Source organism: Papaver somniferum, chromosome 1 (assembly GCF_003573695.1).
Source record: "Papaver somniferum cultivar HN1 chromosome 1, ASM357369v1, whole genome shotgun sequence".
Lineage (NCBI taxonomy): Eukaryota > Viridiplantae > Streptophyta > Magnoliopsida > Ranunculales > Papaveraceae > Papaver > Papaver somniferum.
This window is the reverse complement of record NC_039358.1, coordinates 30,460,405-30,487,276: the sequence shown is the minus strand read 5'-3', so window position 1 is coordinate 30,487,276 and position 26,872 is coordinate 30,460,405. Positions and strand designations below refer to the sequence as shown.

At 36.4% G+C, this 26,872-nt stretch overlaps 1 protein-coding gene and 1 pseudogene across 2 annotated transcripts; both read left to right on the top strand.

Annotated features, from left to right (window-relative positions):
* The first annotated feature begins 7,180 nt into the window (after positions 1-7,180).
* On the top strand, positions 7,181-9,560 carry LOC113326957. 2 transcript variants are annotated; one of them, XM_026574613.1, is made up of 4 exons: positions 7,181-7,493; positions 7,748-8,176; positions 8,253-8,534; positions 9,197-9,560. In XM_026574613.1, the coding sequence occupies exons 1-3, from the start codon at positions 7,422-7,424 to the stop codon at positions 8,532-8,534; spliced, it is 783 nt and encodes a 260-aa protein (XP_026430398.1). In that variant the 5' UTR covers positions 7,181-7,421; the 3' UTR covers positions 9,197-9,560. The 2 variants fall into 2 exon arrangements, with proteins under 2 accessions (XP_026430398.1, XP_026430406.1); XM_026574621.1 differs by having other exon boundaries at positions 7,184-7,493; positions 7,723-8,176.
* An 8,455-nt stretch (positions 9,561-18,015) lies between these two features.
* LOC113282292 lies at positions 18,016-21,948 on the top strand (annotated as a pseudogene).
* Positions 21,949-26,872: the final 4,924 nt, after the last annotated feature.

Here is a 26,872-nt window from a genome sequence, read left to right as displayed (position 1 = left end):
AATATCAATCAACAACCAAAGGTTGGATTTCCAATTGATGATCTTAACGCACAACCTGTATTGTTTCTATTATATAACAAATATAAGGCGGAAAAGAAATAACACAGACACCAGAAGTTTTGTTATCGAGAAAACCGCAAATGCAAAAAAACCCCGGGACCTAGTCCAGATTGAACACACACTGTATTAAGCCGCTACAGACACTAGCCTACTACAAACTAACTTCGGACTGGCCTACAGTTGAACCCCAATCAGTCTCCCACTAATACAAGGTACAATTATGCTCCTACGCCTCTGATCCCAGCAGGATGCTGCGCACTTGATTCCCTTAGCTGATCTTACCCACAACTAAGAGTTCCTACAAACACAATCGCAGGCTTTAACAATAAACAAATCTGTCTCCCACAGAAAAGTCTATCAAAGGATAAATCTATCTCCCACAGATAAACCCTAAAATTTGTTTCGTCTTTTGATATGAAATCAAGGTGAACATAAACCAATTGATAATACAGTCTTATATTCTCGAAGAAAGGCCTAGATTAATCAATCACCTCTCAAAAATCCTTCCTGACTACACAGGCGGTTTGTCGAGGAATCACAAACAGAGAGACGAAGATGTTTGTGACTTCTTTATCTTGCCTATCGGAGAACTCTCACGATCTCAAGCCAATCAAAGATTGTACTTATACGATAGAAGATTCAAGATCAGATCACACTACTACGATAAAAGTAGTATCGGTCTGGCTTCACAATCCCAATCAAGTCTTTAAGTCGTTAACCTGATTTTAGAGAAGAAAATCAAAGGTTAATGGAGACCGACTATAGCGAGCGCACTAGTATTACACAAGACGTGTGGGGATTACTCTTGCTCAAATCTAGATGTCCCCTACATATAGTCTTCAAATCAGGATTTTGTCTTAGTTACAAAGCCATCCATATTCAGTGTTAGATGAAAACCTGATTTAGATTCAAGCTAATATTTCTCAACCGTTAGATCGAGAACTTAACTTGTCATACACAATTGACATACACGTTTACTGTTTTTGTGAAACCGTGCCCAAACGTGTATGTGTATGTTGGTTCAACATAGTAACCAAAAGGTTAACCATATGAGCATTTCATATTAACCTTGTTCGTCTTCACCATAGCTAGTTCAATTGGCTCAAATAAACTAGTTAAAAAGTTGTTCAATTGCAAGGAAATCTCATGTACTACACAAGACACAATTGAAGCAAAGATGATTCCATTCGATTGAATAGTCTCATGAACATTGTAGCCACGATTTGCATAAAGCATTCCTTAGTAATTTAATATTCATGTTCAGAACTCATCTTTAGATCATAACCACTTAAGCCCACAAACAAGTTCGCGGACTTAAGTTCAATCGGTTGAGGTTTCCAAACGCAACAGAAAATCTCGGCAAGGAGACTTTCGCCAGTTCGCGGACTGGGTGCGGACTAAGTACACAAACGAGTTTTGGAAAATCCAGCAGAAATTCTCGTTCGAGAACTTCCGTCAGTTCGCGAACTGGGTCTGCGGACTGGGTTCGCGGACTTGGCAAGCCAACTCCACAATCCTACCGACAAAGTTAGAAAAATTTCGTTTCAAGAATACATGGTTATGTAATCTAAACTCTTATTCCAATCATTGAAACATTCTCAGAGGACGTTATTCAGTTGTTATTCACAGACCTTTCTCGTCAGAGAAATTTTCAAGATGATTGAAATATACATGACTTTCATCACTAGGAAATGAAAACATGGTCGAAGCTAAACGCTTACCAATCACATATTTCGATATATAGATAGGAGAGATATACTCGGGTCGAAATACCAAATGTGTATGATCATAGTCTATATATATAACATACGACTTTTGTCTCAAAAAGTAGGAGATAAAATAGATAGACATTTGAGTGACAGATAAGTTCAAGTCTTCACATACCTTTTTGTCGAGAAGTTCCACCGGTTCCTTGAGTAGTTCTTCTTCTTGTATGATCGATGAATCACCATGAAATCCTTAAGCTCAACTACACTTACTATCCTAGTCCGAGACTTAGCTATAATAGACTAAAAATCAAGACTCATAGTTTTGATCACTAAAATTGACAAACATGCTTGATATAGAAACGCATGCGAGGTTGACCAAGATATGCTCTAACAGTATTGATTTCAGGACATAATGAAGCCCTAACAACTCGTTGGATTCAAGAGTTGTACTCCCTTAACCCAACCAAGGACACACAATATGAGATTCTAATTATGCTTAGAAATAAAAGAGGAAACAAAGATTTTGATGTGTTGAATTGGAGAAAGCGTTCGCAATTTATAGAGGGACTCATGCCTTTTGGATATGTCTCTTCATCTCCAACATACGATTTCAAAAGGCATCCATTAATGGGAGAGACGAGCCTGTATAAAGTTTTGGAAAACGAATTACGTTTTTTAATTTCAAAACCAGAAAACTTTTATAAGGTATACTATAATTCCTGGACTTGAACTGTTAAACCGGTACGCATACTGTAGTTCCTGGACTTCAACTGTTAAACCAGTACGCATACGGGTATGCATACCAAGTTTCTGTATTTGGAGTATATTCGGAAAGTAAGCATACAAGTACTCATACTATGCTATATCCAATAAATGGTTATTTGTTCTCAACTCCCATTTCAATCATTGAAACATTCTTAGAAAACGCGAGTAGCTGTCTCACACAAACTATTAGCTTCAAAGTAATTTTCAAGTGATCAAATAATCAATACGAAACATTCCTAGTCTACATCAAATGATTGCCTCATACAAAGCATATAAGATGTTACCATGCGATTTTCAAATGATCATCTTTTGCCTTTCGTCAAGAATATAAGATGAACTTGGTTAAAGAAAAAGCTTACCAACACGCATTTCGAGAAATATGTAAGCGAGTTAAACTCAGCTCGGAATATCAAATGTGTATAAACTGAAGTCTATATAGATAAACGACTTTTTGTCTCAAAAGGAGATAAAGTATAAATGGACTTTATGATTAATAGATGAGTTCAAGTCTCCACATACCTTTTGTTGATGAAGTTCCACAAGCTCCCCTTAGTAGTTCTTCGTCTTCAATCGATGAACGTCGTGAAGTGTAAACCTCAACTACACATTCTATCCTCGTCCGAGACATAGCTATAAGTAGACTAGAAATCAAGACTTATAGTCTTGACAACTAAACTTGACAAACAAGCTTGAGATAGCAACGCTTGCGAGTTCGACTGAGCAGTGCTCTAACACCTACAACTCTCATAAACACTTCTAAGATAAATTTGTTGAATTAATCACTCCGTGTTTGTGAATCACGATTTAAGTCTCGAGTGTTAATGGATATGATTACACTTGTTAAGTTCATAAGTAACATTTTCAAAGAACTATCATTGTACACCATTGTAATATATAACCATATATACGTAAACATAACTCCTTTAGAAATATTGTACGTCGCAGGGTCAATTCAACTTGGCACTAACATATATTCCACATTTTTGCTATTAAAAGTTTTTTGGATATTGTGACTATCAACAAAATGTTAAGCCTTATAATTGGTGGAATTGTGTTTCTTCAAAAAGAACCGTGAACGGATTTGTCTCTTACCTAGATTGTTCAGTATTAACATACAACAGTAGGCGATAGTTTGCGATATACGAAAGGAAAACTAAGGGCTATTTTGTTTTTGCGATATTTGGCTCTAGTAAAGAGAATTGATATGTTGTATTTATAATTTGAACTAAGATAAGGAACATTAATGTAAATTATAACGGGGCAGGTCAACTAGAAGGGAACTTAAGTCCAGGCGTGTTGTATAAAATATGGTACTAGAAAATTGGTTGCCTTTTAATGCTTCCCCCGTAGAAGGTCAATTTATCATAATTCATTGCCTTCATGAGTGATGCTTCAGAGTATATAATAGTCTAGGTACTGTCTAATCTATGATTGGTGTGTTTAACGGTGGAAGATACAAGAGGCATATTGATGCATTGTGAACTTGCTTCAACTATTTAGAATTTCTTTAATTCGTATTTTTGAATTAAGCTGGGTGCTTCCAAGGGATGTTTAAACTCAACTCTGAAACTGAAGATAATAATCTGTCAACTCATAACTTCGTAAGGGAAGGTATCATAAAATTCAAGAAAATGTCTTTTATCCCTTTTCTTCTTAGCAAGAGAATGAGCAACACTATTTGTTGGGTCTATGAACAGATTTACAATACCAAGACTTATTACTACCAATTATTTACTAATAGACCGCCAATTCATAATCCGACTCAAAAATAAAATTCTCCAACTCCAAGCTTTGAGCTCAAATAATTGCTTCCCCCATAGCCGAACACTCCAATTATTCAGGATCACACTCTGCATTCAGTCCTTTATCGATACATAATACAAAAATCTAATATATAAATCCAATATTATCAATCCCCGTAATTTATGCCTCATTTGAATTTTCATTTGCCTCATTATAATCTTTGAGTTTGGGTAAAAAAAAATCATTTAGTATAATTTATAACTGTAATTCAATTCGTTAACACATAATTAGGTGATAATATTTTAGCCATTGTATAAAAATATTTGGTAAAATGTTATTGGACTTACATTACCAGGAACTTTTTTCTCTTCTTGAAAAGAAAGGTTATGAAAAAACGGGGGTCTAACAATCTCACCCAATATTTCGCTTAGCAATCTGTATGGAGTAATTCCAATATACTTTCAAGAGAATCAACTAGACAGTAAGACTCAATCTTAAGAAAAGTATATCAAAGAGTTAATATCTCTATCTCTCAATTCAATATGCAATCAACAAATAGAAATCCGCGATCCTGATTGAATACATGATATATAAACTTGAAAGGTACCAAAGACCAATGTTCAAGGATCAATCAATTTCAATCAACAACCAAAGGTTGGATTTACCAATTGATCGATACAACGCACAACCCGTGATATTTAAATTACATAGCAAAATATAAAGCGGAAAAGAAAAAATCCAGACAACATAAGTTTTGTTAACAAGGAAACCGCAAATGCAGAAAAACCCCGGGACCTAGTCCAGACTGAACACCACATTGTATTAAGCCGCTACAGACACTAGCCTACTACAATTTAACTTCGGACTGGAATACAGTTGAACCCGAACCAATATCACACTGATCAAGGTACAGTTGTGCTCCTTACGCCTCTTCAACCACGCCGGATTCTGCGCACCTGATTCCCTTAGATGATCTCACCCACAACTAAGAGTTGCCATGACCCAAAGTCGAAGACTTGAAAAACAGATTGTATCAAACATAAAAGTCTATAAAATAGATAAATCTGTCTCCCAGAGATAAACCTATGCATTTTTGTTCCTTCTTTTGATAAATCAAGGTGAACAGGAACCAATTGATAATCCGGACTTACAATACAGAGTGCAGCCTAAATTATTAATCACCTCACAATAATCCTAATCGATTAACGAAACAGGAAATTGCGGAATCACAAACAATGAGATGAAGATGTTTGTGACTATTTTTAGATATTGCCTACCGGAGATATTAATCTCAAGCCAATCTTACGATTGTACTCAGTTACGATACAAATCAGCAGATCAGATCACGCAACTACAAATAACTAATAGTTGGGTCTGGATTCTCAATCCCAAAGAAGTCTTCAAGTCGTTAACCTACAGGGTATCGAGAAGAAACCTAAGGTTAAAGGAGAATCAACTCTAGCTTATGCAACTAGTATCACAGGAGGTGTGGGGATTAGTCTTCCCAGTTGCTAGATTTCTCCTTTATATAGATTTAAAATCAGGGTTTACAATCTAGGTTACTTGGTAACGAAGCATTCATTATTCACCGTTAGATGAAAAACCTGATTCATCCAAGCTAATATCTTTCAACGTCAGATCGAACTTAGCTTGTTGCACACATGTGAAATGTATTTCATTTAGGTTTCGTTGACTGTACCTAAACGTGTATACTTAGTTGGTTCAACAATAGTTAACCAAAAGGTTAGCCACATGAGCACTTTCATATTAACCTTATTCATCTTCACCATAACTAGTTCAAATGACTTCAAATGAACTAGTTGGAGAGTCGTTATTTCTTGGGATAAGATTGAAATTGTTATTTGCTAAGGTTGAAGTTAATATTAGTAGCGATTATGAAACTAAGATGAATAGTGATATGAAAATCCATTACTTCTTTTTCTTTTGCTGCTTTAATGTTTCCATTTGAACAAGTAATCTTGAAAGAATTGAAGAGTTTGAGTTCTTCATTTTTTGTTAAATTTATATTTAACGTGCAATTAGTTTTGTTTAATTTAAACTGTTTCATTTTATATTTATTTCCTGATCTAGTTGATTTTTTTTGTTCGGATTTAATCAATGCAGATACCCCAGATCTGACTACTACTGTCTGAATCAGTGGCTGAATACTGACCGAGTTCATCTCCAACCGACAATTTCAAAAGGCATTCATTAATGCGGGAAGAGACGAGTCGACTTCAAAAGGCATCCATTAATGGGAAGAGACGAACGAGAGGTTGCCTCGCTAGGAAAGTTGGTTGAACAATATATTGGAAATATCCAACAATAGATTCAATCAGGAGCAAACATTGTTGATTTTCTTGGTTAGTATTCGTTTGTCGCAAGGGTTTTAGGTGTCAATCATACTACAAATAGGCATACAATTCTTCCAAGATGTTTCTAGCAAATGGATGAAGTTATTTTCCTTTTAAAGAAATGTTTCCTTTCTGATTCCTATGTTGTGCCTGCTTTATCTCATGGCGACAATTCAGTGCGCATTAGTTATAACATTCTTGATCATGTGCCCTTTGATACTATGGCTCCTCATTATGCTCTTGGTCTTGAGTGTTTTTCTTTGTTAATGTGGTGCATGGCTACTATGTCCAGGATTTCTGTAACATTCAAATCCAAGACGATAAGATTTACAAGTGTTGCGAACTGTTTGTATTGGATTGTGTGTTAGCCTCGCCCGAGATTGCACGACGAATATGAACATTTGCATTCGTGCATGGATAAACAATCTTTAAATACATACAAAGAGAAGAAAAACATAGATATTTTATGATCTGGATGCTCTCTAACGATTCAAAGGACAATATTTCATTAGAAAAAAAAAAAGAAAAAAAAAAAGAGGGAGCTAGCGAGATTTGAACCGCAGCCGTTGAACAGAATGAAACAAGAGTATAACCATTGGGCTACGAGCCCAACGGTTTTGTGTTCCGAATAAGATATTAATTAAGACAATAAACATTCTAAGGATCTCTTTAAAATGTCCTCCCGCCCCCAGCTCTCAGTACTTTACTCTTCTGCGGATAGAGTCTCCAAACAAAATTCCCAAATATTTTCTTCCCCAAAATATTCTGTGTAAGGATCTTATTCCCGATTATGGACATCGACGGTAATGGAGGAGAGATAAATGCAGTCCAAGAACCTGGTCCTCCGCCGGAGATTTATTTGGTAAGTCTTCTTAACCCAATCGAAATTCGGAAGTCGTTTCCTTTATTATGTAGATCTAGAAAATCGAATTAGGGTTTATTTGTCTAGAAAATCGAATTACGGTTTATTTGTCTGTTTATTAATCTCGAGAAGGAAAATTGATTTATTTGTAGAAGGAAACTTGATTTTTGAATTAGGTTTTTTTTTTTTTTAAATCTGAATCGAGATTCAATTTTCCGACTGATTGCAGGCAGACCTAAATTGGAATTTTGTAGACCGTGGAGTCGATTTTGTCAACAATGTCTTCCAACAGTATGCAGGCGCAGCTGCAGGTGGTCTTCAAAAAAGAGGGACTTGTGGGAAACTTATTGGGCGAAGAGGATGAACACCATCCTGGCTATCAACCAAATCCCATTAATCCTGAATTCAATCCCTTTCCCCCCCTTCCCCATGATCCAAAGCCCCAAATCAACAATGATCATTACCAACCACCCAATCCTAACAATGCCGGTGCTCCGTCAGCCTCAAACCTCAAATTTTTGAGGGATTTTTATGACCTCTCCCTCAATCCAAGGGCTACTTCTATGATCTGGAATGCGGATGGGACGCAGCTCACCATCTTTTTCTTGACCACTATGGTCCAGAATTACCCTGATATTTTCGGGAAGACTCCACAGCTTTTCAAGATGAAATTAATGAGAAGGGTAGGTTTTGTTTCTTCTTATTATTAACTCTTCTTCAAACCAGTATAACTTAACTTGTATCTCCTTTTTAACACAGGAGTTCAGGTACTCCCATCATCAAGGGCGAGACAAGATAATCCTGGCTCACCAATTCTTCCGCAGAGGGTTCCCTAATCTTCTCAGTTCTATTCAAGTGTCAAACAATAAGAGATCTGCACCTGCACGATATGGTGGTTTGGTTGGGGGTTTAGAGTATGGGGAGCTGAATCCACCGGCAGCAATCATCAACAATCTGGTTGGGCAGTTTAATGGTTGGGAGCAAGGACTCGCTGCTTGTCGGCACGGTCTTGAGCAGCTTAGGGAATACCATAATCTGTAGGTGAGTTACCAAAGACTTGATCTTAAGTGAATGAATGCTGGTAAACGTTTTTCTTGTTAACTACATTAGGATGTGGTTATTAACTTGGTGATCAGTATGTGCATTTCTGCGTCATACTCCCAGCGTAAGTTAATCATTTTACTTCACACGAATGCTCATTCTGTACGTTGGTATTATAAGATGTCATTGCATCTTTCTTTATCTAGTCTTTATCTTGATTTATGTTTTGTTGACTGCATCTACTTGAAAATCGTTCTACTGTTGTGTGTTCTTGACGAAATTTGTAAGAAAATTTGTTAATCTTAAAGACAAAACTACTAATTTGATGTAGTGGATTAAGAAATGGGTAGATTGGTATAGCTTTATTAAAGTAATTAGGCGTATCCAGTTTGAGACTTGTTATTCTGTCTAATAGGTTGTCATCTGTTTTTGTTGCAAACTGAGTTTTCTTCAGAGACCCTCTCTTGACATTGCCTTGCGTGACACAGTTATTTTTATTTTCTCGAGTATGTTCTATTTGAAGCTTGATACAGTTCTAGAGGTTACCTTCCTTCTTATAGGTTTGCAGAATGAACACCGATCTGCTGTTTATCTGAAGTAGTCACCAATCGTGTTTAAGCAGTCACCCAAATTTTCTAACTCTCTAATGGTTGAACTTACAGGACGGAGGAAATTGTTGATATTGTGACGGATCCGGACTATTTGATGCAGTTTAGCCTGTGGATGATCCTCTTTTTGCTCTTCATAACCTCAAGCTGAAGTCTAACAGTTGCTCGACTATCTGAGTTAAATCAAATCATCTCTACTTATTCCACCATGAGGCATGATATAACTCGAGAAACCTTAGAATGTAATTTCGTATACATTACCCAGTCCGAAAGTGAATATAGCGTTCATAATTCCTTTTTGCGAACTCTTTATGTATAAAAATATACAGTTAAGAAGTCTAGCGGAAGTACCGTTAAAGTTTTAGTATGTGTATAAAAATAATGGTCCATTCCAAAATCACCTGGGCATTCTAACCTGTGTTCGCTTTGTAATGTTTTTAATTTAGAGTTTTATTTCTTTCTTGAAAGAGAGAGTAAGAGAAATGTTTCTTCTTTTATACTCCCTCAGTCCTAAATTATTAGTCCGCTTTGACTAAGTCAAAATATTAAGGAGATCAAAGTAGCATACAAAACTACCCCTATTAAATGCTATATTATTATCAAAATTAAAAAGAATATATGGATTATTGAGTATGTAAGAAGAATACATATTCAATAATTTTATTATTTATAGAAATAGAAAAATTTAAATAGAAGATAAAAATAAAAAAAATTTATGAATTGATTTAGTATATTTGTTTCCTATTCAGGAAGATAACATTAAAGATTATAGATTGGGTATATTTAAGAATAATTTTTTATATTAATTTAGTAGATTTATTTCCTATTCAGGAAGATATCATTAAAGATTATAGATTGGTTATATTTAAAAATTCAAGGATATATTTGAAAATTTGACTAAAAAATATGACTATAAAAAGAAACTGTCAGTATTTTGGGACAAACGAAAATAGAATAAATGACAAAAAATTTAGGACAGAGGGAGTATTTAGTTTTGTATTATTTTTCAGGATTTTTATTGAAAAATCTACTGAAAAACAGTCAACTCATGAACTCACCACAATTGAAGCACCACCACCACTAGAGCTAAAAGGTTTCAACAACAAAATCAAATCAGATGATGTTGCGACACCAAACCGATATCTCTTAATTTCTTAATTATTTAGTTTGCATGGTTTCCTAGTTTATGTGAACTTCTTATAGCATAGCTTGCATATTAAGCAACTCAATTGGTTTTAAATACTTAGCTTGAGATTGTATCGAGACTTGACTATAATCAATACAACTCAGTTAATTAAATTTTTCTCTTAAGCAGAGGTGGTTAACTCCCAACTCAAATGGTTTTATCTAGGGTTCTTGTTCTTTTTTTCCTGTGTTCTAGTTAGTGTTTGGTCAAGGACCCTAACACCTGGTTCAGAGCAGGTTTGATCAATCCCTAAATTTTACCAATTTTTTTTTAGAGAGATGACTTATTCGGAAAATCTAAAACTTGTTCGAGATAGTATTATGGATGTTGGTCAAAAATTGGATAATCTTGTTACCACCATCTACAACAATCATGTTCACAATGAAGAAGCTCGTGATAGGAAGAAAGCTCAAGACAAACAACTGCGTGAAGAAAATCGTGCTGCTAGGAAATTGGATTTATATGAACATACAACAGAGCTCTCAAACACTCTTACAACATATCTCACAGCAACCTTAACTACATCCTTGGAGAATTTTTTATGTAGAGTGTTTAGAGAATTTATTCCTTTTCTTAACCAACGTCAGGGTGCTGCTCCACTACCACCACCACCACCTCTTCCTTTCCTCCTCCTGGTGGTAAAGAAGTCAATATTCGAGATGGATCCATTAGCCTGAAATTCCTAACTTTTGATGGTGATGATCCCGATGGTTGGATTTTTAGTCCTGATCAGTATTTTAATTTTCATATGGTGGCTGAAAATCTAAAAATCGCTACCGCTTCCGCACACCTGAAAGGTGATGCCAATGCTTGGTTTCTCTGGAAAAAAGCAACCACTATTGTAACAACCTGGGAAGAGTTTTTCTCTCTTTTCCGTGCTCGTCTATCTCCTACAAAATATGTGGATGCTCGTATGGCAATTAGCACAATTAAACAAAAAGGTACGGTTCGTGAACATATATCTGATTTTGAAAGACTTTTGAATTTTGTCGCAGGCTTGCCTGAGGATCACTTAGTCAATTATTTTATACATTCCTTGAAACCGCAAATTGGTACTGTGGTTAAATTTCTTGAGCCACAGACTTTAACTGCGGCTTTTACAAAAGCGATAAATCAAGAAGATGCCTTGCTAAAAGCTTGAGAGGATTTTTTGGATTGGCAGGATATTATCGCAAATTTGTTAAAGATTTTGGTAAGATAAGCACTCCATAAACTAAGCTGTTAAAGAAGGATTCATTTGTGTGGAATGATGATGCTACTGTTGCTTTTCGAGCATTACAAAAAGCACTGACTACTACCCCAGTTTTGATATCACTAGATTTTTCAAATGAGTTCTGTTTAAAATATGATGCTTCTGGTATGGGTTTGGGAGCTGTTTTAATGCAGTCTGGCAGGAAAATTGCGCATTATAGCAAAGGTTTAACAGGTAAGAACTTAAAACTTATCCAATTATGATAAGGAGATGTTAGCTATAGTGTCTGCAGTGTAAAAGTGGAGACCATACCTACTTGGAAGACATTTTAAGATCTATACTGATTATCATAGCTTGAAGTATTTCTTAGATCAACGAATATCTTCGATGGAACAACAAAAATGGTTATCTAAATTATTGAGGGTAAAGAGAATGTTGCTGCTGATGCCTTGTCAAGATCAATTTATGCTATCTCCACTCCAATTTTTTTCGGGTACAATAATTAAATACCCCTAGAATTCAAGACCTTCAAAAATACCCCTCCATTTTATTTAAACACCCCTAAGAAGTATATTTTATGTGGATAATGAAAATGAACTAGTATTTTTTTGGATAATGAAAATGAACTAGTATGTTTTTGACGCTTGAAAACGTCAACCCAACCTCCTCCGGAGGTTGAATTGACTTAATATAATATTTTATGTCCAAAAATTAGACCCTAAAAACCTAAATAAACCCCTTAGGGGTATTTGTGTAGACCCCTAAAAAGGAGGGGTATTTATACAATTTCCACATTTTTTAGGTGTCACTAAAATTATTCAGGAAACCAACAATGATGCAGAATTAGGTAAACTCATTGTTTGTTGCGCCACAATCCTACTTAGGGGTGCACATACCCTACCCATACCCGCCAACCCTACCCTACCCGCCAGTTTTTTAACCGTATCCTATCCTATCCACTATTTGGCGGGTAAAGATTTTCTTAACCGCCAGTAAACGGGTAGGGTGGCGGGTATAGGCCATATCCTACCCACCCTACCTAGAAGTGCACATACCCTACTCCTACTCGCCAACCCTATCCTACCCGCCAGTTTTTTAACCGTATCCTATCCTATCCATTATTTGGCGGGTAGGGTGGCGGGTAAAGATTTTCTTAACCGCCGGTAAACGGGTAGGGTGGCGGGTAGGCCATATCCTACCCACCCTACCCGTTGTGCAGCCCTAATCCTACTCATTAACCGCATTATTCTTACATTGATGGTAATTTGCGTTATAAAGGAAGAATTGTAGTATCTTCTATTTCTGTTTGGTGCACAATTTTTTTACATGAGTTTTATTCTACACCATTAGGAGGACATTCAGGATATTTTCGCACTTACAAGCGCATTCAACAAAATTTTCATTGGAAGAATTAAAACATTCAGTCAAGGAGTTCATTTTGCATTGTGATATTTGTCGGAAAAATAAATATGAAGCTATAGCTCCTCCAGGATTATTACAACCTCTTCCAATATATGCTGATATTTGGTTGGATATCTCAGTGGATTTTATAGATGGATTTCCACAATCTTATCGTAAGAATTCCATATTGGTCGTTATTGATAGATTCTCAAAATATGCATATTTTATAGCTTTTGTGCACCCATATTCTGTTGCTATTATTGCTGAAATTTTTGTTCGAGCGATTGTTCGGTTACATGGTATGCCAAGGACAATATTAGTGATCGTGATCCAATCTTCATGAGTAAATTCGGGGAGGCGTATTTTGTTCTATAAAAAACTCAATTATGTCGCAACTCAGCTTATCATCCTCAAACAGATGGACAAATAAAGGTGACAAATCGAACTTGAATGTTATTTACGCTGCTTTGATACCATTAAACCTTCGAAATGGAGAAATTGGTTGCCTTGGATTGAATGGTGGTATAATACCAGCCATCACTCAGCTATTCATATGTCACCTTATGAAGTTGTGTATAGTAGAACTCCACCAACAATTTCGAGCTACTTACCTGGAACCACATCTGTCAATGATGTTGATCTTAACCTAAGAGCAAGAGATCACACACTTCGGCTACTTAATTCCATATTCAAGATGCTCAAGCTGGAATGAAAACTTATGCTGATAATCACCGTATTGAAAGAAGTTTTGCAGTGAATGATTGGGTTTTTCTTCGCTTGACAATATGACATTCACGCTATTCATTAACTGCTATGAGAATACTTATACTTCTGTTCATGAAGGTTTTACTAAAGTTTCGTGGCCTTTACAATCTTCTACTTCAGTAAGGAGCCTACAGATAAGAGAACTGCTTTAGTTGCTACCGTTATTCATTCTCCGAGCTCTCATGAAGCTGCTAAACCTCTGGTGGAGATTCCAGGAAAGGTACAACCTGCTGAGTTGCCCAATATTTTACCTCCACCTAGAGGTTTACAACATCAGATAGATATTATACCCAAAATTGTCCTGGTCGTGGTGTTCATATGCAAGGATTAGACCCAAAATTACTAGGTTGCTTTATGAAACAAGATTATAAAATGAAGTTGGATAGACAACCCATATTTGATGAAAGTGAGATCTCAGATTTTCTATCAAAAGGGGCATTCTTGTTCAGGTTAAATGAGCTGACAGAAAGTAAACTTCTTAACTAGACGAGAAGCCCGCTCCTTGGATTAAAGGTAAAAAAAAAAGAAAAAAAAAATTATCACCAATTTACAGAAAAAATAAAGCAATGAACACCAGAAGACCCTTTCGCTTCTCAACAGTCACGACCACTACCAATCTACCATCCACATGTACTAAGCAGTAGCTTCACTTTCTACCAGTCCCAACTTGTAACCTCGGATTCCTTCAATCATAATTTTTTGTGAATTAGCGTCGTAGGAGAAAGAAATACAGATCTATGCAAGGTCTCTAGATATTCTTCCGCACTTGCAAAGATCACCACTTAGAAATAAAAGAAGAAGAAAAATACCTGTGGCAGGTGGAGGAAAATGGTCGACTTTGTAGTAGCTGGATTGTAATTTTCTGCACCCTTGCTCCGGTCATAACACACCTATACACAGAACAAAAAGGAAATCATAAGCCTTTGATGGAACTACAAGTTCATGGCTATTTCAGAAAAATCCCGTATGACCAACCTAACACTTGTTATGTTAGGTATATCAACATAATGGTTAGTAAAAGTTATTTAACCCGGTTACATATCAACAATGAGCATAAGTTATTTCAAATAGTGTTCATAAGCTACTCCAAAGATGGGACATATAAGAGTTGAACAGGAACTGAAAGAGAATTGAAAAATTCGAAAAATCCAACTCTAGAAATGCTTACAGCATATGCATCACTGTTCGTTCCATGCTCACAACCACCAACCCAGAACTGTTCGTTCCACATGCTCTGCACTCACACCAGCATCCAACATATTCAAGATATCACAACAATTTGTCTTCTCTATGGACTGCCCTTGCCGTCTATGTGACCTACAGAAGCAACACATGAGCACACTTTAACTAAGACAGACAGAAAAATATGTCCTAGATATCATAAATTTAATTTTACGAAATAGAAACTTTTGAAACATAAAACATAAACGTAAATGGATACCATTGACACTAAATCAATGCATTATAGCTAGGAAAATTATCTGGTTTAGATTTTTTTCTTCCTATAGAGACATCTGTTAACAGCATAAGTATCAGAACAATTTCCTGCACATCGAGGTTTATACAGGAAATTAACAGAATAAGAAACATGGCAGATAAATATTCCCACATATGCAACACAGAGGGATGGTGAAGATTACAGGTGATTGGTCTCACCTGGAAAAGAACGGATTATAACTCTCCATGCCTTTGACAACCCAAATGCTGAACCTTTGCATAATCGCAGAAGTGGATCCATGATGAGTTATCGGATGCAGATAGCAATACTTTTGGCAATCTCTGCATGGCTGCTTTATTGCTTTCAGAAGCAACAACATAATCCTTGTACTGAACCAAGACAGAGATTGATTGGAATAGGAGATTCCTCGAAATCCGTGGGTCGTTGAAGAGTGACCTGATAGAGTAACCAAGCCAAAAACTGCAGAAGGTACCAACGGAGGCTCGCTCCTTTGCAGTGCATGAAAGCAATCAACTAATACTGTCATGTCTCTTACATCTTCAAGCAATACGAAGAAAAATAGACGACACTGAAGCTCTGGCGACTTTAGAAGCTACAAAGTCTATATAAAATATGGGCTAGGGAGCCGCAGCTTGCTAGTGTGTAATCACACGATGTGACAAAAGAACAGTGATGGACTGTGATATCGAAAAATCAAGAGCAAAACTAGATGAGAACATATGCACATCGGAAGATGTTCATGACTGTAATAAAAGTTATTTACAAATAAACAAAGGAGCTACAGGTAAGTTCGAATAAAGAAACAAAGCTTAACCATAATTTAACAAAACAGTAAAACAAGAAACTGAAAGACACAATAGACCTAGTGAAAGCATGCATATAACTTAATCATCGAAAACAAAGTACTCGCTGGCTTTTGATTGATGATACGAACAGAACAACCCTCCAACTGTTTTTGGTTCTTTCAGGCTGAAAATGTGCCAAATGCCTTTGTCCGCAATTGAAGTCAGGGTAGCAGAGTCACATCTTTGAGCTCGTCTGGGCAACAAGGTTTTCAAAGAAAAGATGTTTTCAACCTCACAGTTCAGCCTATAGTCGTGAGCTTGGAGATCATGGAGCGGTGTCCTCAGGAAGGTGTGCGAAGCGATTTTCCGAACCACCTTAAAACTTTTGGCATGCAGATTGAAGAATTGAAAGCGATTGGGATCCATCCAGTACAATAAGACATGGTCGCGGAAGCTCACTAAACGAGAATGCTGCCAAAGAAAAGGAATTCGATATGGGGAAAGATCAACAGTCTCCTTGACCCATTCTTGGTCATCTTTGTAAGACTTGAGTACGTTCAAGTGAACCTTTTCCAGAGTGCTAATGCCACTTCTACTTGCTGCTGCTGGTGCTTTTTTTTTCTAGGGTGGCAACACCTAAATACCCTTTGTACTCAAAGAACCGAATATCGTCACCTATCCCTCCTCCGAACGGTAACTGAATGTATTGAAACCTGTGTTGATGGAGGTCGAAGACAAGGATGACCCGAGGATTAGTGGTCATCCAAAACAATGCGCCTCCACATCCTGCGCCTCCATACGAAGTGAATGTGGCTTCACGGAAGATAAAAGGTGTCCTGTTATTGGATGACTCATGAGAATGATGACCTGATCGAGGAAACCTGCCTTCGTCTGGGGCACTGATTTCTTCCCATGAAGATTTGGTGCCAAACCGATAAATCCAACACTTGAGAGACATGGTATTGAACATGTGAACAATGAATACCATTTTATATTCCTTGCTAAAGGAATCGAATCCAAACCCATGAGACAGAAGCATATACCACTTACCTCCATGATCGATAACGGGTGGGAAGATGCGTAATAATTCTTCCGTGGTAAAGTTCCAGACATCAATATAACTCATCATGGTTTGGATACGCGCAAAACAAATTAAACCATTGCAATATCCAACAAATTCCCCTCTTAATTGGAGTGTGCAGTTTCTGGTAATTGCTCTTCCGAAATTGAGGAAACCAGGCTGAGCACTCTGAATTTCATCATCGGCACCCTTAATGTGAAAATAGTTTTTGTAGAGCTTTGGTTGATCCTTTGTGCCGTAATTGACATTGATATTATAAAACACAAGAAAGGGATGTTTTTGAGCATAATTTATCAAGTGAGAGTTGGCAAAGTTTGCATCTTTATGTACTGAGTTGTATAAAAACTTACTGACGCTGCTAAATCGCATCACAGGTTTCATTGGAAGTCTTGATAGGAACTCCAGAATTATTTCATCCGGAAGAACAATATTAAACTCATCCTCCATTTGAATAACTTCTCCTGTCCTCTGCTTCATCTTCTTGTAATCTCCCTCTTCTTGAATATGGACGAGATCTGAACAATTGCCGAATTCGATTAGGGGTTTCCACTTTTTCTTGTTGTAATCTTCTCCTTCTTCCTCCTGATTATGAATCGGATCTGAAAATTCGATTACGGGCTTCTCTTCTCCTTCTTCCTCTTGAAACAGATCTGAAAAACTGGTGCTCCCCATTCAATTCAATTCAATTCAAATTAGGGTTTTCTTTCTTCTGTTTGATTTGATTTGATTTGATTTGCTGCTTGACAGGCACTCACCATACCCTTAAATAGGGAGAGCGATTCTATCAAAGGGCTTTTTTTTTTTTTTTTTGGAAAGATATCAAAGGGCTTTAACCATGTTAAACTAGAGATAACCATGTTAAACACCTGTTTTCTCTAGTAGAAACCAATCGTAGCCGTTAACGTATTTTTATTTAATCCCACCCATTCATTGAAAATATATAGTACCCGAAACCCTAAAAAATCAGATTTTTCTCTTCTCTTTCTTCTTCTTCCTCTCTTTCTACTCCGCAATCACGATTAAAATTATGTAGTACCCGGATTACTGTTTCCATTGTAGTCTGATTCAAATCTAATCTTTTCTGATGCTGATGTGAATGATCAATTCAATCACATTCAACCTTTTATTTATCAGTTGGGAGACGAGATTAAATTGTATCTTAGGTCAAAAGGTTTTGGTCTTCTGAAGAGGGTTTTTTCTTCTTCATCCCTTCGTTTTTCATCATCCTCAACTTATTCCTCTGCAGCCAGTGCTCCATCCATTTTCAAAGGTACTCTATTCAACAATAACATTGATGTCCTATTTAATTTTCAGAATCAAATCCATTTTTTTTCTTTCTAGTCTTGGAGAAGCAGAATCAATTTGTGGCTCAATTAAACGTGTACATTCACCTCCCCCCTTTTGTAATCCTTTTATATCATATCTCACAACTGCAAATCCATATTCCCTGGAAAATAAAATTAAAAAAAAATAAAATCCAATAACCCCATTTGATTTGCAATCTTTTTGTTTTGCTCTTCCTATTTGCCTATGCTTGTTAGTCTTTTATCTTGTTCTAAGTTAGCTGGTCATCGTTTTTGATATCGTCTTTCCTGCTAGACAATGGTTTTGTTGGTGGTTATATACCAGAATGAGCTAACATTCATCTTCTCTCGAAATTGCCTTAAGTTTCAATTGGGGTTTACGGATGTTCTACCTGTTAGTAACTAGGTTGGTTTTTGTATCTCTCTATTTTGTTTTTCAGCAAGAGATGCTCAAGATTCTTAGGCATATTGCAATTTAACCAACAAGGAATTTGAGATCACACTCCATAAACTTCCCGAGCAAACACAAATAGTTTAATGTCATAGACAACACCTCAAGTTCAGGGGAAAGTTGATTATGATCATCCAAATCAAGTTCTATAAATAAACCACTTTTATTTATACATTCTTTTTTCATTGGTCTAGCATTTTCATCAAAATAAAAACTAGCTTGGTTCTAATGATGTGAATTCAAAGCACATCATATGCCACTGAAGGAAGATACTAGTTTGGCTCTAATTAAACAACTTCTTCATGTGTTTGTTATTTGTTTTTCTTTCCTATAAGAGTTTAGCAATAGCCACCTTTGTACATAGCACTGATGACTCATCACAGAGTTCTAATTTGATTTTATTTGTCTCTATTTGCCCCCTTTTTTTTGTTTGAAGAAGCACAGCCAACCACTTTCCATATGTGAATCTATTTCAAAGTAAGGAGGTCTTGAGATGGCAAATGCTTATTGCTCAGACTGTAAGAGAAGCACAAAGGTAGTGTTTGACCACTCTGCAGGTGATACAGTTTATTCTGAATGCAGGCTTGTCTTGGAAGCTCACTCCATTGTTGAGACATCTGAATGGAGGACCTTTGCGAATGAGTCTGGTGATAATGATCCCGTCCGTGTTGGTGGTCCATCGAACCCTCTCCTCACTCATGGTGGTCTTTCCACTGTGATTTCAAAGTCAAATGGTGCTTCTGGTGATTTTCTATCCTCCTCTCTAGGACATTGGCAGAATCAGGATTCAAATCCTGACCGGTCGCTTATCCAAGCCTTCAAAACAATCGCTACCATGTCTGACAGGTCTCTCTCTCATATGATTTCTACTCCTTAGCTTTGGATCATAGTTCAGCGCTTGTTTTGTTCGGGATGCTGCTATTTGGTTTCGATTTTGTTTCGCTTTTACCTTCTTTTTTTTTTCGTTTTTTTTATTATCGAAATGAGAAACAACTGATTCAACCGCAATTGTGCGTTTGCAGATTGGGCCTTGATGCAACCATAAAGGTACCACCGTAAACACTTTTCGCTCTTCCAATTTTGTAATTGAGAATATTCTTTCAGTTACCTGAAAATAGTTTCTGAAGCCAGTAAGATATGTCAGCTAGTAGATGATCCTGATGATGTTATGTGTCCTTAAGCTCCACTGGCACGAATTTATTAGGGTCCTGATCTACTATACGAAGATAGATTAGCACTTTAGAGAGGAGCCTCTCCACTTGTCTTAGATGAACACCTTGTAACTTAATAATGTCAACTTGAATTGGAGGATAACCATTAGCTGAAAGCAACCTCTGTCATTGGAGGATTAACTGTTTTTTAGCCGAACGTAACCTTTGTTATTGGAAAGAAAAGTAGAGCACTATTGCTTTCCCTCGATTGTGCCAACATTTTGTAAGCAAAGGTGGATTATCTGATGACCAACTTTTCTAAATAAACCCAATCAAGAGTTTGTTCTCATCATCTTCACTTTCTTGCTTTCCCTTTCGTCGAATGTGTGTTCTTGAACTGATGAAGAGATACATATCTAAATTATAGTTAACTTTGTGCTGTTCACTCTGTCTGTGTGCATGTTCTTGTAATCTGCATATCTTCCTTCTTTCTTAAAACATTGCAATAAACCTCACATTAGCCTAGTTTTTGTAAATCAGTAGCACATATGCTCTGTGCTATTTCTGAATGTAGCAGTTTGAAGGTGACGCAGTGAACATTGATGATATATGGTTATAGGCCTATATCTGTTCTGAATGCGATTATCAAATTAATATTGTCTGTTGAGGATTGTGTTTTCTGTAGTATGTTCTTCCCAGCAGTGCATTTCTTTGCATGTAGCTGAAGTTGAACATTCTCAGCTCGCTGATGGTCTGGGACTTTGATGTGCAGGACAGAGCGAATGAGATATATAAGAAGGTGGAAGATCAGAAGTCCATTAGAGGAAGAAATCAAGATGTAATTTTGGCTGCCTGCTTGTATATAGCTTGTCGTCAAGAGGATAAACCTCGCACGGTTTAGGGTATGCAGCCTTGGCTTAAAAGCAACATGATTTATCTTTCTCATGGTTGAGCTACCGCTGATTCTGTGGTTTGCCATTAGAAATATGCTCTGTTGCCAATGGAGCAACAAAGGAGGAAATAGGGTGTGCAAAAGAGTACATTGTGAAACAAACAGAGATAGAGTTGGGTCAAATGCTGAGGTCTCTGTATAACACTAAGCTCCTGAATCTCCAGAGGCGTTTTTGTTCCCATCTTGGCATGACCAACCAAGCCATTAAAGCTGCCCAAGAAGCAGTTCAAAAATCAGAAGAGCTTGACATAAGGTATTTTTAGTTTTGTGTTTTCCGTTTGACTTGTATTTGCTACATCATATCGTTGCGCTCCTGAACTAGTTACAGATATAATAAAGTTTTGACGTCTTGCAGGAGGAGCCCTATCTCAGTAGCAGCTGCTGTCATTTACATGATAACCCAGATATCTGATGAGAATATATCTTCTCTCTTGCTCTCCTTATTATTCATTCCTCAAATCATTGGTGTGCAGATATATCCATGGCAACTGGGGCTGCTGAGGAACTCATATAAGGATCTCTATCCTACGCTGTTAGGTTAATGCCCTATAATTTTTTCATTTGTCAGGATCAAATTGGCTCCTTCTTTCGCCTGCAATCATCGTCTTCAGCATAATTGGAAACCTACAGAGCACAACTCAGGTCGTCTTCATTATCACCATTCTAACAGGTGACTAAGGTAATTAAATCAGTAATTACTGACACGAATTTATTAGGGTCCTGATCTCCTATACGAAGATAGATTAGCACTTTAGAGGAGCCTCTCCACTTGTCTTAGATGAACACCTTGTAACTTAATAATGTCAACTTGAGTTGGAGGATAACCATTAGCTGAAAGCAACCTCTGTCATTGGAGAATTAACTGTTAGCGGAACGTAACCTTTGTCATTGGAAAGAAAAGTAGAGCACTATTGCTTTCACTCCATTGTGCCAACATTTTGGAAGCAAAGGTGGATTATCTGATGACCAAATTTTCTAGATAAACCCAATCAAGAGTTTGTTCACATCATCTTCACTTTTTTGCTTTCCCTTTCGTCGAATGTGTGTTCTTGAAATCAATGGATTTGTTTCTACTGAAATAAGCTTCTATTGGTTCAGATTAGTTGCATATAGTTGCATAAAATTAGATTTAACTGAACGAGATTATTCTCCAAGGATTGCCAAAAATCCGGAGGGGTACGGAGTATATCCAAGCACAGAAAGATGAGTTTCTTCGGTTAAACAAAAAAAGTAGCCATGAGAGAAGAAGTTAATCTTGATAAATCCACTTCAAATATGCCGGATTGTCAATAGTTGAAGATTCAAATAGTAAGATCTCTAACAAATTCAGGCGGTCCATCCGCATATTTGTATAAATCAAAACTTCTTAACAGAGTAACAATTTGTCACTTCCACATAACTTGTTGGGCCGTAAATTGAAACCTAATATAAAAAAAGAATTGAGAATAATTTTTTAGGGACCATGGTTTTTTTTTGAGGGGACCATGATTTTATTAGGTCACCTTCCCTATAATGATAAGGGGTGTCTTAAAATGTTGAAATGACCAACCTATCCTTAACCTAATTTAATTTAAAACCAACTTAATAACCACATATATATATAACCACCACCACCGCCCACCACCGCCGATTACTACCACCACTATCTCCGATTATCACCACCACTAACCACCAATTACCACCACCACCACCGCCCACCACCTCCGATTATCACCACCACCAACCACCGATTACCACCAACACCTCCTCCCACCACCACCACCGCCTATTTAAGAAATGTAACAACATCAATGCAATCACAATTAAGTTCGGTTACATAATAATTTTATCGAGTATAAAAGACGCCAGCCGCAACCTGATTCATCCATGGGACCACTCCGGAGGTATTTTCCAACAAACCCTTCGCTTTAATTTGATTTTGATTGCTTCAATCGAATAGAAATCATCAAAATAGGGTTTTAATAGGAGTTACAGAGCCATGTTCGGTTAGGTCGATTTTCCAAAAAACCTTAGTTTACTAATCGAACTTCTTGAAAATGAAGAACACGAAGAACAGTTCGGTTCTATTGGATTTAAAACTAAGTCACCGAACTCTCTGTTCGGTTGTTTCACAAAAAAATTTAAAATTACAAAGTAACCGAACTCCATCCTTAGAACCGAAAAAAAAAACAAATCCAATCTAACCGAACTGTGTTGTTGTGGCCACTATGTTGAGTTCCAAAATAACCGAACTTAGCCAATAGAGTTCGTTTTGTTCGCAAAAAATTTTAAAACTACAAAGTAACCGAATTTAGCCAATAGAAGCTGGAACTTCACATTTTTTGTTTGTTTGTTTGTTAAGTTCGGTAACTTCACAATTTTATCGCAGAAACCGAACTCAGAGTTCGGTTGGTTAGTTAAGGTTCAAGTTTGCGAAAGAACCGAACTTTGTAAACTTATATACTCTTATATTACGTAAAGTTCGGTTAGATCAAAAGTGCATGCAGTTTGCGAACCAACCGAACTTTGTACACCAAAGTTTGGTTAGTTGAGAACCAACCGAACATAACGCTGTAACTCCTAGAAATTATTAGAGAGTTCGGTAACCTGCGTGTTTGGAACAAGTAACCGAACTACACTTTCAGATGAGTTCGGTTACTTGTTCATCTCACGGGGCAACCGAACTACAGCTTCAGATGAGTTCAGTTACTTGTTCTTCATATAAAGTAACCGAACTACAGCTTCAGATGAGTTCGGTTACTTGTTCTTCATATAAAGTAACCGAACTGTTCAAAATCCAGTTCAAATCCGGATCATTTTGAAGATTAACAAATATTCTAGGAGAGGATGGAGATGAAGAATCAGATGAGTTTTCATCATTTGAATACTCAAACTTAGTGAATTGGAAAAAAATAATATTTTCCATGTCTTTCTCCTTCATCTTCTCTAACTCTACTCTCTCAATAATTCTATTCAACTAATAATAAACCCATCTTTTAATTTAATCTCACTAATTATTTTTAACTAAATCATTCACTAATCATAACCTAAAATTAATTAAGAGGGTAGATTAGGTATTAAATAAATAACTAGATATGGGGTGACCTAGAATTACTTCTAATGCCTTTACCCAAAATAAAACCATGGTCCCAAAAAATCGTTAAAAAAATATTCTCATTGTCAGGTCCACAATTAATTTTGGATACCGTGACACCCATAAATATTTCTGTCACACCCATAATTATCCGAATTATTAAAACTTGTCTGCATGACGATTTATGCATCTGCATTAAGCGTTATGCATATTGTTTTTTCAAGGATAACTCGTTATGCATCCTAATTTTTCAGGGGTATAATTGACAACGCAACTTGGATATAACATATCTAAAAATCCGCTCCTTGGAATTTTACAAATTTTATATCGTTGGAAATCTTTTTAAGAGAGTTACGCAACGAGTACAAACAAGAATATCAAATTTTTATTTTTCACGAAAAAATCGGAGGTAATCATCATTTTATGCAAAATTTTCGAAAACTTGATACATAACCATTATGCAGCCTCCAAAAAAGATGCATAACACATTCTGCAGACGCATAATGAATAATGCAACCATTTTCTCCACTGTGTAACAAATTATGCATTTGGATAACAAAGTTATGCATCTATAACAAGTTATGTAACCATTGTTTTGGTTGATTTTAATGCGTACATAAAAAAAATGATGCATAATGTAGTATGCATCCATATTTACGGATGCATATCAGGTTATGCATCTATTTTCTCGATGCATAAAAGATTGTGCAACAATTTTCTGGATGCATAACACATTATGCAGTCATATTCATCCATTTTATCGACTGCATAACATCTTATGCAGATATTATTATAGGTACATAACGTGTTATGCAGCCTTTTTTTTGTTGGTTTAAATACTAACAAAAAGTAGTTGCATAACATGTTATGCAACCATTCTTTGTACTGCATAACAAGTTATGCAAAAAATAAAAAAAAAGGCTGCATAACTTATCATCCACCTACAATAATAGCTGCACCGCGTGTTATGCAACCATTTTCGGGACTGCATAACAAATTATACAACAAATTTCTTTAGATGCATAACACCTGCAACACAATCGATCTCCAACCACTGTTAACAGCATCTCAACTTCCTTCCCAACATCTTCCAGCATCACCATCAATGGGTCAATGGTAAGCCATTCTTATTTATCTCCTCCATCACCCACGGATCTCATTGTTGTGTCATTCCATGACATGCTATCAATGGCAGCAAGGAAAACAACTCATTTCCCAAAACTACAATGAGATTAGAAATTACCAAGTGAAATAATATATTTGAGGAAAAATATCTCAATCCATCTGGACACACACACATTGATACCAAAGAACTTGATGTAAGAAATGTACTTGTTCCCACATTCCAAGATTGTGCAATTACATCTCGGTGTTAATAACGCTGAAACCATACATTAATAATATGTATATATACTGCATTATCATATCATATACCAACATGGGCATATTATTCAAGTTAAACATTTGGAGGTTTCACACCTTACGGAATACAATTTGAATTACAAATACAAATAAGAGAACAGTGAAACCAGATAGAATGAAAGGGAAAAGGAACTTACAGCAATTACAGGACTACGATGGCTGACTTGGGAAAAGAAAAGAGAAATCCAATGAGCAAATGATTGTAAACTGGGTGTACTTCCTTTATAACAAAGAGGATTCACATCTAAGAAGAAAACCCTTTGTTGCTTTGCTTGCAGTTGGTGTTAGTATTTGGTGATATGAGTGATTGCCTACAACTTGTTTGGTTTGTGACGAAGTGAAGAATGTGGAGGAATTGAGTCTTCCTGTAGTAGTAATTGTAGTTCTATTTGGGCATGGCAAAGAAACAGATGGGATGGAAGTAAATGAAGGAGAATGGTTTTTATTTTTGTGAAGATGGTTGCTCCTCCTAGTCCTACTGTTTCCACTTCTACTACCATCTTCGTAATTCCTACGGGGAACCAGAAAAGAAAGAAAGAAAGAAAGAAAGAAAAGTATGGGTTTGGGACTTTTCTTTCGTTTTTCCATTTTAATATTGAGTTGATAATCAGACTGTGAACTAAACGAACTATCAGAAGCACAAGTAACATTCACCAGCTGTTTCTTCAGCAGTTGCCCTAATCTTCTTTCCTTCCAATCCAGAAACGTTTGGAACGTCTAGTAATTTTCCTTCCATTTTGGAATTCTCCTCCTGAAAACCCAATCCATTCGAATCAGCAATAACCACAAAAGAAACTATATCATTAAAAATCAAAATTCAATCCAACCTTTAGAATCAGTAAATCGCATACTAGAAGACAATCTCAAAACTGAATCATAAGATCAAACCCTAATTACATTACATCAGTCAAATCTATTATTTACTTTTCATGAAGAGGTCGAGAGAAGAAACTTCATCGATATTTTTGGGAGCCTGAATCTCTTTTGAGAAGGAAAAATGTTCAATCGACACAACCGTGCTGTAACTTCGTTGGCTTCAAGACTTGATTTGCTGTGTTAGTTTGAGAGATACTGGAGGTCTCGATTACTTCCTCCAGAGAAAAAGGAACCTAAGAAGATTGAAAAAGACGAAAACATAATTTTTAAAATTGTGGGGTTGAGAATAATTTTCTTCTAGAAGATAGGTGCTTTTATGAGCCTGGGTTTCACACTGACCAAAATTTTAATAATGGGTGTGTATGTAGTTTTCACTTTGCAATTTCATAAAAAGATTTTGGTAGTGTGCACTTGATATTACCAAAATATCCCTTCATTTTAATCAAATTACTATAGTTCCTTATGTATCATATTCTTTAAGAGTATAATTGGTAACCAAACTTTAATATAACATATCTAAAAATTCGTTCCTTAGAATTTACAAAAATTTTCTCGTTGGAAAGGTTATAATAGAAGCTGCGCAATGAGTATAAACTATAAACAACAATATCAAATTTAGAGTTTTTACGGAA

What these genes read in the sequence shown, in the direction of transcription:
- LOC113326957 (XM_026574613.1), top strand. Translation starts at nt 7,422, where the DNA reads ATGGACATCGACGGTAATGGAGGAGAGATAAATGCAGTCCAAGAACCT. An exon ending in CTCCGCCGGAGATTTATTTG is followed by an intron (nt 7,494 to 7,747) that starts GTAAGTCTTCTT and finishes GGAATTTTGTAG; the next exon opens with ACCGTGGAGTCGATTTTGTC. An exon ending in AGATGAAATTAATGAGAAGG is followed by an intron (nt 8,177 to 8,252) that starts GTAGGTTTTGTT and finishes TTTTTAACACAG; the next exon opens with GAGTTCAGGTACTCCCATCA.